The sequence below is a fragment of the Silene latifolia genome, chromosome 2 (genome assembly GCF_048544455.1).
Source record: "Silene latifolia isolate original U9 population chromosome 2, ASM4854445v1, whole genome shotgun sequence".
In the NCBI taxonomy this organism is placed as follows: domain Eukaryota; kingdom Viridiplantae; phylum Streptophyta; class Magnoliopsida; order Caryophyllales; family Caryophyllaceae; genus Silene; species Silene latifolia.
In genome coordinates, this window is record NC_133527.1 from 14,527,267 (window position 1) to 14,540,423 (window position 13,157).

The window sequence follows — 13,157 nt, forward strand, 5'->3', positions numbered from 1 at the left end:
ATGAAGATGCAATAATTCAAATCTAGCAACGGTATACGCATAAATTTATTTCCTTATCATAGAAAGGCAAGTTTTTGATGCATTGGAAGAAAACTCTCCCAATTCAGAACCTAGAGAATTCAGGATACTAAAATTAGTAAATTCAGACTACTCAAAAGACGACGGATGGGGTTGTTAATACAACTACATGGTCAATAGAGACGGTAAATGCAGTCATCAGTAGTTGGAAGACCAATCTGCAGCACTGTCGACCCTAGGCATGCCAAGTGGTTCCTTCTTAGCTTTGGAGTCGACTTTGAAATTTGCACCACAGACTTCACCAGAACTATCCACTCTAGGTACTGGCTTTAACGCGTTTCCTGGATGTTCATAACTCCTCAAACCTCCCGAGCTTGTGTAGAAGCAACCTAGCAATATAAGTAGAGTATAAAGGATCAGTGATTTATTTCTTGTTATACAGAAATCTAGACTGAAAAAAATGAGAGTCGATAATCAAATTATGTACCTTTTGGAAATGGTGCAAAAGATTTGCCACATCCTTTCTTGACGATTTCAACGTCATCCGATACAACAAGATGGCCATCAGAGTCAGCTCCCCAGAAGAATGGGACACTGCCATCAGCATCCTGCATCCCAGAATTTGTGCATTCGCTTAGAGACATGACAAACTAAAAACTCATCCCGTTTATATTTTCCCTATTCGACTTTAGTAACCAAACAACATCAACTTTGACCGATAATTTCTCGGGAAAATGTACGCGGTGTCCTTGAACTTTCATGTTTTGCCCGAAAAACTTTAAGAGGCTATAACTAGTGTTTATGAGCTCAAAAAGTGACGATTATTTTTTCCAAATTGATTATCTTTTCGAGAACTACGACTTGAAAAAAAAAATTGTCGAGTTTGGAATTCGTGTCCATGAGATATGGTCACTCAAAGTTTGTTCGGTAAAAAAACACGGACGTACAAAAACTCCTAGCCACGGGATTCAAATACGACTTTGTTTTTTTTCAAATCGTAGCTCTCGGAAAGATGACCGATATGAAAAAAAAAAATTATCACTTTCTGAACTCGTAGATACGAGTTATAGACTCTTAAAATTTTCCATAACAAAAAATTGGGTATTTCGGGCAAATCGAAACTTCAAGAACACCACGTGCATTTTCCCTAATTTCTATCACAACAATATTTACGACTCACCAGTCACCAGTACAATTTTTCTGAAACTGAATAGAAATATACGGAATAGTCTATCTGATAAATAAAAGATGACAAATTTTACATTCTAATCGCTATATATATTTGGGAACTTAATGGTCAAAGTTGTCGTAGGATACGGACCAAAGTCGAAAGTTGGAACAGAAGTTATAAATTAATAGAGTGATACTCACAGTAGCAAAAATGGATGTCTTAGAAGCGAGATCATATAGAATGAATGCAAACTTTCCCTGGAGATCTCTTATGACCTGCTCTATAGGATACGGACCTCTGTCCCTCAGAGTCCTATAGGCTTCAATGATAATATTCACTTCATTGTCTGACTTACTCATTCTATACTGCTGTTTCAGAGTCGCAAGATTCTCGAGATGGCCCAGGAACAGACAGACGATGTTGTCGACAACTGCAATCAATCTGTTTGGAAAAATAGAGATCAGCTCAGAGAAATGCTGGTATTAGTAAAGAAAATAGAGCATAGATCATGCAGTTAAACCATTAACTGAATTTTTTTAGATTAGGGCACAAGTGGTGGAGCGAGGGGGGTAGCAGCGGCGGTCGCCCCAATTAACGTTTGAAAATTTCGAAATTTTTATTTAAAATTTTTTGAATTTTTTCAAGGTCCCCTTAAAATATTACCCTCCGCTCCACCCCGCTGACTTAAAATCCTGGCTCTGCCGCTTAGGCAACAGGTTTTTGAATTCGATATCATTCAAAAACAATCAAAGGCCCTGTCAGGTAGCGACCATGCCTCCAAATGATTTGGGATCGGATAACATGAGTTCGAGATCATTCAAAAACTAAGGATGGAAGAACCATGGAACAAAAATTACCCAAAGATCTAATTATACTGTCCTAATTGAACCATGAAACAAAAATTACCCAAAGATCTAATTATACTGTCCTAATTGACTTTAATTGTCAACATTTGTTAAATGTTACCAATTCTTGTAATACGATTTTAAAATAACACTTGGATAAAACGATTTTATACATTAAAAATTAGATTATGGTTTACATATACATGAAGAAAAACCAATGATCAATGTTAACCTTTGTCAATAATCAGAGTCAAACTCGGACAATATTATATTAAAATCATGGCTTAATTTTGAATAACAATATCAAATCACAAATCATAATCTATAGGAAACCAACATTGCATCTTTTAATAGTCATAGGGTTTTTAGATGGTCCATTACACAAACATAACAAAATAAAGACAGAAGGGCATAAATTAGAAAAACCGTAATAAAAACCGAGAAATAAAGAAGTAACCTTGGAATAAGGGGATTCTGCTTATCATTAGAGTAACCAACAAAACCAGGAGAACCAAGATTAATGGTCATAGCATTTTCATGAAGAGACCCAAAATATTTGGCCAAAATACCATCTTTTAAAGCATAAACATCATCTGGGCTTGAAGTTTTCAAGTCCTCAGGACATTGTGCTACAGATTTGTCAAAAACAGCCAACATTTTTTCTTCTGCCTTACAAAATTGTGAAGAATAATAACACAAGAAAAGAAAGATGATCAAAGTTTATGTATGTATAGGAGAGAAATATTATGAATTTTGGATGATTGATAATTTAGGTATGGCACACTTTTATGGCCTATTTATGGTTTTGGATGGAGATTGATTTACGGGATATTTGGGAGGATATTTCGAGATCTACTTTTTTTAAATTAAAGAGTTTATTTTGGATAACATTCTTTACTTGTCTTTGGTTTGGATAAGTTTTCCTATGTTTGAATCGTCGTCAAGATTGATTTTAACAAAAATTAAATTTAAAATTATGTTTATTAATGTCTGCATTTTACTATTTTCGACAGATTTGATTTTTTACCGTTTTTAAGATCAAATATTGACCTATTTTCTTCAATTTTAAATATTACGGAATACTTTTTTATCTATCTAATCTAAAATAATATTTTGTAAAAGATGTTTTGTGTAGATATTTTAAGCCAAATCGCTTTTGTGTTGAAGTAGTGTCTGTTAGTCTGTATCTCATGGGATCACTTTGAGAGGATATACATCAAACTAGAGATCATTGGAGGATAATGAAAGTATTTGGTTGATAAAAGAAGATAAAAATAAATTTGATCCAAGTTGAAATTTCACCGATTATTCTGTGTTTAGATTTGATCCAAGTTGAAATTTCACCGATTTTTCTGTGTTTTTGTGTTAGTTAATTCTTGTTTAATCACTTTTATTGTCATTAACTAATTACCAATTATATTAGATAAATATATATTTATTATTGTTGAAGATTAGTCATGTCTAAAATTAATTTATTTTTTATCCCTTTTTTTGACAATTTATGTGGTACTATTATCACTATGGCTCCAAAACAAATTTTGTAATTATACACTTATACCGGTCATAAGAATTATGAGGAGCATAAACTGATCTGACCCAACCGAAACATTACATTTTTTTTTTGGTGACGAGGGAACCCGCAACTGCTACCTTCGATTCCCACTGGGTAAACCCTCGGGTGAACGTGATACTCTGCAAACCACGCATATCAGGTAAGTCATCCAAGGGTGACATACTCGAAGTCTATAAGGCATGGACTCAGGCCAAAAATGTTTCACAAGATTTTGCTCTTGGGGAGGCTTGAACCTGAGTCTCCTGAAAATCACCCAAATTTTAACCACTAGACTTCACCCTTACGGGCAAACATTAGATATTTATAATGAACAATGGAACATCTTGACTCCGACCACAAGAGAAATTGCATAACTCAATTGAGCTCCGAAGAGGCCTTACCTCTTAACATATAATGGTTAAAACGGAGATATTGTGACAATAAGTCAAGGGTTCAAATCCCCTCCCCCGAATATTGTTCCTGGCCTAGCGCCTCATCTAACAAAAAAAAAATCCCAACTGAGCTTTAAAACCCAAATCATTATAATTGGAGTCCCAATCTACCAAACCAAACCATGTGCAATTTAATCCAAAATAACACGGGATCATGAGGGGCGAGTCGAAAGAGCTGCGGTTAAGCAAGTAAAGGAGACGTGGGATCCGGATATAGCAGAAGCAAAGGCGGCTTGAGTACCGGCTGGAGACTGCTACACAAATGGTGATAAAAAAGGTGGTGCTGGAGTCGGAATGTCTGATGCATCAACTCTGATAATTGATAGAAAAGGTGATGCTTCTGTTTAATCAATAAAAACTTGACTCGAAAAACAAAAGAAGAATGTCAAATGCGCAAACTGGTTAATAAAATGAAGATTCAAAGAAAAAGTTAATTTTCGAATTTCCCATAATATCTGTGCAGTTGATAGAGTATTGAATGATTTTACTTTCTGCAACCGAAATTCCTTGGTCCAAGGTAAATATGGTAACTAAGTAGCTCCCCTCTAAGGGTGGCGGCTTTACAGCAGTATATCTTACAGAAACATGGTCAAATGTGGCAAAATAAATAAACGGAAAACGAGAAAAAAAAAAGATCCTATGATACTCATCTCTCAGTCTACATTTAGTAAGAAGCTATGAAAGCGAAATCAGTGGCTCGAATCAAACCCTGTTATAACCCACCGACTTGCTGAACAACTTGCGAATGTATACCGCCTGAAGTCCACTAGCAAGTAACAGTGTCATGTACTCGGCCAGCGTATAAAAAATGACGCGCTTTCTTGTACTCTCGTTTGCTGTACATGACAAACATGAACACATTAAGTGATATAAGTCTTATGAAGAACATCCAAAAGTAGCAATAGCTAACAGTTATCACAGTAAACCGCCAGTTTTACAGTGAAGCTGAACTTACTATGACGATGTCGAGTATCACGTGCTTTCAAGTATTTTTGTTCCGATGTTACTGACTCCAGTGCTTCTCGTAGCTCAGCAATTTTAACATTGATTGGGTCCAAGTGCTCTGCATTGCAACATGATAATAATGTATCAAGCAAGGCTTTACACTGCTCGTGACCGGTTCAGCCATATTAAGAAACTAATAATATTTAATTCATAAAATTAAGCTCTGACCATCTTTAGCAAGATCATGCTCGTTGGGAATGTGGCCGATATGAATGTGGAAAGAGACTGTCTCTGGTGTCGACTGAGGATTGTGGAAGCAGAATTTATACATTCCGCTTTTAGGAGCTTTGAATTCGAATTTTTCCCCAGATGTTCCTTTCACAGTGTGAACAACATTTCCAGCCGGAGATGTAGCCTGTATTAGCAAACTCCACGTCAGAGGAATATGAACTGATGACTGCTGACCAATTTTCACAGTTTCACAGACGACGACTTTCGGCCGACTTACAACTTCTTCGAAAAAACATTGGGAGATAATATGGTAATGACAATTTTGATTCAGAACTATAATGAAATGTCAAGAAAACAAAAGGAACACCTGAGACTGCAGGTAACAAGCACAACATTTTTATCCATGTGTCTCATAGACAGTCGCATGTATACGAAACAAATAATAGTTCAGATGTAAAATTTATTTTTTACAATCTTCCCCTGTTGTTTTGCTTCAAACGAAGCATCTACGTGTCAGTAATACAGCATAACAGCAGTTCAGAGTATATCTTCCAGAATTCCATATAAGAAAACATTGATGTTTTCTAGAATATTGGCCACAGAGTACAAATTGTTAACAGTTGACACAGCTAGCAACTCCACTCAATGACTGCCAAAGGGTAATTTAAAAATCACAAAGTTTACTGAACCATCCACTTAGCTTTTTATTATACTGTCCACTTAGTTGATGGAGATCACGGGTAAAACAAAAGTAAACTTCAGATAGCCACAAACGGCAAACCAACCTCATTTTACACATTATACTCAACCAAATAATACACTCTAATACTGTCATTTTGAAAGCTATACTCTAATCTGAAATAATGATCACTCTGGAACTAATGAAGCGTTGTATACTAAAATGAACTAAGCAGATGGATTTATTAAAACATATTATTCTGACATCATATATGCACTACCAGGTCTAGGAGAGTCAAACATGCATTTATTAGGAATCTTTAGCGATCTAGTTCAAAAGAATACACTAGCTACCACCGCCTGATATTTTTACAGAAGTTGTTAACTAACCAACCATCTTCTGTACCACTATGGCAGAAGATCCGAATATTCTTGAAGATGAAACTAACCACTCACCTAATGTACAAAAGATAATGTTCCACCTAGTAAGTTGCTGGATGCTTTCAGACTTGCAGCTTCCTACCAATCCTGACACTGTCCCACAAGAAGACATAGGCTGGTGTATAACACACCCTAAGAAATACTCCCTCCATCCTGGTTATTTGTTTACCTATTCAATTTATGGGTGACTTATTCATTTGTTTACCTTGCCATGTTGAGAATATTTTTGAAGGGTAATTTGATCATCTACACAACCTAAGAGTAACTATTGTCCACTTATCACTCAATAACACCACCCACATATGGTCCCTCCCCTCTCCTTGTGCCAAAACCAAAGGTAAACAAATGACCGGGACGGAGGGAGTATCACGGATTTTCCATTGGATAGAACTTCCATTTTTTCATCCTATAAAGTGTGACCGGCAAAAACTTTTTCAAGATCACTATCTCCAGATGAAAAACACTCACATGCGTTGAGATCCAAAGAGTTTCGCCAAATCACCAATCCTATATCCCATGAACTTGGTTCTAGTTCTAGTTATTTAAAAACATTGCTAAAACCATCCTGCAACCTTAATCCCAGGATGACGTCAAAATGATTTGGGGCTAACCAACACAACATGTCATAATTCATAAACCATGAAAGGGAAAAACAGGTCTTGTAGAAATTGCTTCAATGAAAGAGCTCCCTACAACGTACTTGCTAGTTGCTCAGTTCAAATAGAAATTGCCTCTGGGGTTTGCTAACCAAGGAAATGGGCATTGCAGTGTATGGAGTATTGATTAACAGCATTGAGTATGTTTGGTGTAATTCTCACTAAGATTGACTAGATAGGTTGAGAAGTGCGTTAAACGAACATGTATATATTTTTTTACCAAATTTAACACAATTAAGCTTGACAATTAATACGGGGTATGTTTTATAGAAAATACTAATAGGTGAGATACTTGGATTAAAATTAAGGTGATACTTCCACAAAGATTCACCTATAGCTAAATATCGCTTCACATCACCCTTTAAGCCTGCCCACACCCTTTCCTTTAAAAAATTAACCTAGAAAATATAACTTAACATGTTCACCCACACCTTCCTACATCCTGCAGCTATGGTGAGAAGACTGACATGCATCACAAAACAATTTCCACCTTCAAAACACCAACATCTTCACTCTTGCAACCATACCAAAACGCCAAACAAGAAAAAGGAGGAAGACCGCCAGAAATAAAACACCCAAAGCTCCCAGTTTCGACATCACCATCACTACCTCCTTTACGCTTGATGGCATTCTGGCAGGCAACAGCACTAAATCGACCTCTTCACACCATGATACAAAAATATGCCCGCTTCAGCATTCTCTGCTCCACCCAAAAAAGAAACCCAAGTAACCTCGCCCACCATCTCATCCGCCTCCACCCTACCAACACCCCAACACCAGAGCCACATGTCTCTCCTACGTCCTCCCCTATTCACCGGGGCTTGTTACCACCACTTGCCAGCTAAATAATGAGATCGTAGTTTATGTATTCGAATAAATTCAACTCTATACAAGCCTAGAATTTAATTCTAATCTCACACACTTGTGAGCCAATTACATTGTGCTAAACTAGACATGTATTCAATTCAATTCTAAGCAAACAAGCTAACCAATTTATATTTGTTGGTTCATCGACATTGGATACCATCGACTCTGGAATAAAACATCAAATATGGGCCGAAAAACCTTATCATTGTATCAATACAACCACAATGCAGCATTCTAATTGCCGCTTTGCAACGTCCCCAACAACCACAACACTCCATTTTTTTCCAAAGGGGAATTTTGACAAACTTATTCAATTCAATGGAACGGAGTAAGTATTAGCTAAAACAAATCGTAACTAGACGGAGCCTCCTTCCTATATTCCCACATTTTCCACTTCACATCAACTATCAATCAAACAACTAACTTGCACCAATCTACAATCAAGTATTCAAGCTTGAAACTCTAGAAAGATGCAAACTACAAGCAGCAATATCTATCTAATTAACAAATTGATGCAATTACCGATCAAAAACAACAAATTCAATCATCTAATTCAAATAAATCCAATTTCCTAAACCTAAATCATAGATATAAACACCACAAACTCAAATCTTACTAAAAATAAAACCCTAAATAGCTGCGAAATTGCGAAATCATACCGTGAAATCAATCCCAGGGTGATCGGAACCCCAAAAAATATCATGATCAACAACAACAAAGTTACCGGAAACGGTATCGCCTTCGTAAAGCACATATTCGTATACACATTCAAGATCATTAACAGTGACGGAGAGAGCAGCGAGCTTTGATACGTAACAGCTTAATAAAATCCCCAAAATCAAGTAACATTGTGGCGCTAATTTTCTCTCTCTTGATTCCGCCATTGATGAAAGCTTTGTTGGTTTTTTTGGAGGAGGGAGACAAGGTTGTATTTTATTTGTACTGTATTAGGTCGATGTAATGACGTGGCTTCATGTGATTCGATGAAACACGTATTTGTGCAGTAACTCCACAAGCGATCAAATAACCATGGTCGATAAACAGGTCAATCGGGTCGGGTATGATGTGGGTTGGATATTTCGGGTTAATGAAGTTTTTGGGTTAATTATTATCGAATTATTTAGGAATAAAGATCCGTATATAACAAGTAACATTCAGGTTGGTCTTATTTGGTGGGTTAATTTGAGTTACGAGTCAAACTTGGGTTGAATATGAGTCGGGTTATTTTGGTTGGGCTATTTGTGTTGGATCAATTTTGTCAATTCATGATAGTGTAACCTAAAAATTGCATAACATATGATAAATTATGATAAATTTTCGACAAATTAATGCGTATTGTGACGTTGCCACTCTTCTCCACCTTTTCAGCTTTGATAGTAACTTAATAACTGGTCTGGTCTAAAGAAACGGATTATTATGCTTTGGAGAATTCTTACCCAGACTTTATCCGTTGGGCGTGAATTTGAGAAGAGAGGTATTGGTGACTGCTCGATTTGTCGGCTATGTGATAAGCAATGTGTGGAATCCCTTAAACACCTTTTCTGTGATTGCGAGTATACGTCAAGATTGTGGGGCGCGAATATCCTTGTTATTAATGCTAATAGTGGCTCTAATATCAGTATTTAAGACTGGATTATTAATTGGCTTAGTATATTATCAAAGAAGGAGAATAGTATTAACTAGGTTATTTCATTTATATGCACTTTTTGGATCATTTGGGTTATTCACAATGAGCAAGTGTTTGGTCATGAGCCTTTGTCTCTTGTGGCTCGATTGGCTTACATGAGCATGAACTGAGTTTGAATATTGTCGTTGAAAAAGAGAGGACAAATAATGGGAAAAAGCGGAATAGCGCTCTTATTTCGGATGATGGTGAAGCTAATTTGCATGCTCTTCACTATGGAAATGTTTTTCCACTTATTGGTCCTGTTTTATGTGAGGTACATTCTCTTATTTTTATGGATGCTACTTGGAGAACGGACCTTGCTACTGGTTTGGGTTGGGCGGTTAAGAATAGTACGAGCTGTCATTTACACTAATATGAGACCAAATCGCTATGCGCCACTGCTTCCCAAGCTGAAGCCTTATCCATTGTGGAAGCTCTTTAATTGTCTAGGAGAAGTAACCTTCTGCATGTGTGTATCTACTCGGATTGTCTGCAAGCCGTCGCTCAAATCTTGGATTTCATTATGGTTAACATAGATACTAAAGTCATTGTAAGCGACATCTTAAATGCGGATTGTTATTTTCATTGTCTTTCATTTTGTAATGTTCCTAGAAGTTGCAATAAAATGGCTCATAGACTAGCTAAACGAGCCATTAGTATGTAATTTCGTTTCTTTGTCCATGTGTCAAAAAAAACAAAAAAAAAGTCTTTTTTTTTAAAACCTTCATATGACCCAAGCCGCATATTATCCGACTTATTATGATCCAACCATTTCCACCTGTTAGAGATTATAATTGTGAATACCAAAAAAACGGTCGGGTCATTTCGGGTTCGAATAAGTTCGGGTCAATTCGGATTTCCGTCATATTTGGGTCCTGAATTCGGGTGCGGGCCGGGTTATTTGGGTTGCTGTTTGCCGGGCCTAGTCTTAATCAGTCTGATGTTCCTCTGTATCCGTTTTACCTAGTTTATGAAGTATTTTTGATTTGCAGGCAGTAACTGTCTCGATCGACTTCTTGGTTCCCTAATTACGCCGCTTCTTCTCCTCAGATCTTAGACAAGCCTACTGATAGTGATGGGTATGTATATATCGCCGTCATGGTGTCGGAGTATTGTAATTTAGTCCATTGATTTGTTCAGCAAATTCTTGCAGCAAATTGCTAGTTTACAATTATACGGTCTGCAATCAAGTAACAGCATCATTCATTAACTTACTGCCTACTGTCAATCTTCAGCGTACTAGCAGAACATTTTATGAAAGAGGCGAGACACAGATTCGACAGACGACTTTGCTGTTGCAGACTGCAGTGTTCCTTTCAGGGTGAAGCACATGATTCAAATTGAACAATATCATCTAGCTTTATGGAATACATGATGCAACTTGGTATTTAAGTACTACAGTTTCTTGCAGCAAATTGCTAGTTTTACTCATGTTCCATTCAAAAGTTTATCATGGAAAATTTCAACATCATTATAATAGAGGCTAAGTATGTTTTGAAAAATAAGAACGATTAAAACCGCTAAGTATCCTAGCGGCTTTATATAAAAACAAAACACAAAAAAAAAAATACAAGTGATGACGTGGACGCTGTCGACTGTCGTAACCTGTCGACTGTCATAATCCAAAAAATTCTAATTTTTCTCTCAGAAATCCACAGCTCTTAAGCTGTCGACTGTCGTAACCCAGCTAGTGCCATCCTCGTAATTATAGCAGAAGTAACATGAATCGACCTCACTTGCACTACGTACGAAAATGCTACTTCCTACATAAATGCTAATACTCGGCCGAAACCAATCACTAGTAACAGAGGACATGGGAATCCAAGTTCTACCCCAAGAAGCACAGTTTGCATTCGCGTGGTGATCTGATAATGTCAATTGCAGTACTTCCTCGTCAAAAAAACGATTTCCAAAAAAACAAGGTCGGGAAGCCTTTCAAGGATGTAAGGTAGTATGAATGATGGTCTTCGTAAAAGCAACCTACCAATTCATCCATATTGAAAACTCGGAATTCTTTTCGACCTAAATCAAAGGCAGCTATATAAAGAATTTTAAAATAGTCAGTTTTCCTAGACATATGATTATCGTGGATCCAATATATTACTCCATTAACACATATACCGCTTGTGTTTCGACAAGGGCGTCCACGACTAAGTATATATGGAACATCTATTTCCTTCCATGACTTTGATCCAATACTAATTACTTGATATGAACTAACCAACGACTCGTTTGTAATCGTTCTCAATACAACATACTCTCCTTTTACAGGCTCAAACCCTAAGAAACAACACAAATTATGCTTCCATGGGAAAGGTTTGTTGCTTGTAGGCAAAGTAACAAAGTCATGGGTTGTAACACTGTAGACTAAAGTCGGCGAGGCATAGGGAAGAGTCCATTCTTTAAAGAAACAAACTAGACCGTTGCATATATTGGTTGAATTGGTGAAGTTACGGAAACAAATAGGTAAGTATACGCAACGACCTAATTTACGAGGATTGTCGTACATGTCGATGCTGAGCAAGTGCCAGTCAAGCCATAATTCTGGTGCATGTGGATACTCGCGTTGAAACAAAGAATGATGTTCATTACTGGGATTATTACTATTGCTAGCGGCCGAGCTATGTGTGCGTATGAAGGTTTTGAAGGTTAGAGAATTACTCAATTTTCGCCATAGAATTGAAACACACTTACATGTTGTTAATGATTTGAAGGGCAACCTTGATAATATTTCAACAAGAAGCTCTTCAGGCAGTACTTGTATTGATTTGTGTCTCCACATCTTTACCTGTTATTACTCTCTATCGGTAACACGAGTCGCTTATGTTACCGACGCGACGAGAAGATTAATCTTTCACACTCCTTAGAATATGCTAAACAAGAAACCCTAGAAGGAGGGTTTGGTGGATATTTATAATCCCCTATTTACTAAATAAATAGGGGATTCTACGTTTTTTCCACCTAAATTATATTAACTTTTAATTGGGCCTTTAATTTGGTATTCTACTAAACACATGTGGGCCAAATCTGCAACCTCAAAAAATATAATGTAAAAAATATAACGTGAAAAATTGTCTATAATTAACTAATTAATTCATGGGCCAAATCTGCAATCTTTAAAAATATAAAGTAAAAAATATAACCTGAATCATTGCTATATTTAACTCATCCCCTTATACTGAAAGAATAAGGATTATGAAATATTTTTCCTCCAAAAGCACTTCATTAATTAAGGAAACAAATAATATTGATTTTTTTTCCATTAAACCATTATCTTTTTAATATATTTTCTTTTCATCAAAGTATAATTTTATCATTAAACTCTCAAATATATCTATTGATTGATTGATTGAAATAAAATAAATTTGATATAAACCCATAAATTATATATATATATTGCTAATTTTTTCAATTGGAGCTATTATTTATGATTTGGGCGCATAATTGCCTGTAGAAAAAAAAACTATAAGCTATTATTATTAGCTTATATGATGACTTTTTTTTTTGAGAAAATTTATAAATAGACATCATTAGTTTCGAGTTAAAAAAATCATTAAAATACACATTTACTCTTTTTTTCCTCCAATCAAAATACCTTGGCGTGAAATATGAACATTAATAGCGTGTCGATTTAA

At 36.2% G+C, this 13,157-nt stretch overlaps 2 protein-coding genes across 2 annotated transcripts; both read right to left on the bottom strand.

The window, feature by feature from the left end:
* Positions 1-25: 25 nt before the first annotated feature.
* On the bottom strand, positions 26-2,944 carry LOC141642334 (stem-specific protein TSJT1-like). Its single transcript, XM_074451115.1, has 4 exons — positions 2,492-2,944; positions 1,390-1,630; positions 506-626; positions 26-407 (listed from the first exon to the last, which is right to left on the bottom strand). The coding sequence occupies exons 1-4, from the start codon at positions 2,689-2,691 to the stop codon at positions 217-219; spliced, it is 753 nt and encodes a 250-aa protein (XP_074307216.1). The 5' UTR covers positions 2,692-2,944; the 3' UTR covers positions 26-216.
* A 1,601-nt stretch (positions 2,945-4,545) lies between these two features.
* Positions 4,546-8,818, bottom strand: LOC141642325 (transmembrane emp24 domain-containing protein p24beta3-like). Its single transcript, XM_074451105.1, has 4 exons — positions 8,516-8,818; positions 5,212-5,398; positions 4,994-5,101; positions 4,546-4,874 (listed from the first exon to the last, which is right to left on the bottom strand). Exons 1-4 carry the CDS (start codon positions 8,738-8,740, stop codon positions 4,741-4,743), a joined length of 654 nt encoding a protein of 217 aa, XP_074307206.1. The 5' UTR covers positions 8,741-8,818; the 3' UTR covers positions 4,546-4,740.
* Between the last annotated feature and the right edge of the window lie 4,339 nt (positions 8,819-13,157).

Coding starts and splice junctions, on each gene's coding strand:
- LOC141642334 (XM_074451115.1), bottom strand. CDS start 2,691: ATGTTGGCTGTTTTTGACAAATCTGTAGCACAATGTCCTGAGGACTTG. Junction 1,631..2,491: donor CAGAATCCCCTTATTCCAAG/GTTACTTCTTTA, acceptor TTTTCCAAACAG/ATTGATTGCAGTTGTCGACA. Junction 408..505: donor TTTTGCACCATTTCCAAAAG/GTACATAATTTG, acceptor TTATATTGCTAG/GTTGCTTCTACACAAGCTCG.
- LOC141642325 (XM_074451105.1), bottom strand. CDS start 8,740: ATGGCGGAATCAAGAGAGAGAAAATTAGCGCCACAATGTTACTTGATT. Junction 5,399..8,515: donor ACCCTGGGATTGATTTCACG/GTATGATTTCGC, acceptor TTGCTAATACAG/GCTACATCTCCGGCTGGAAA. Junction 4,875..4,993: donor TGATACTCGACATCGTCATA/GTAAGTTCAGCT, acceptor TGTCATGTACAG/CAAACGAGAGTACAAGAAAG.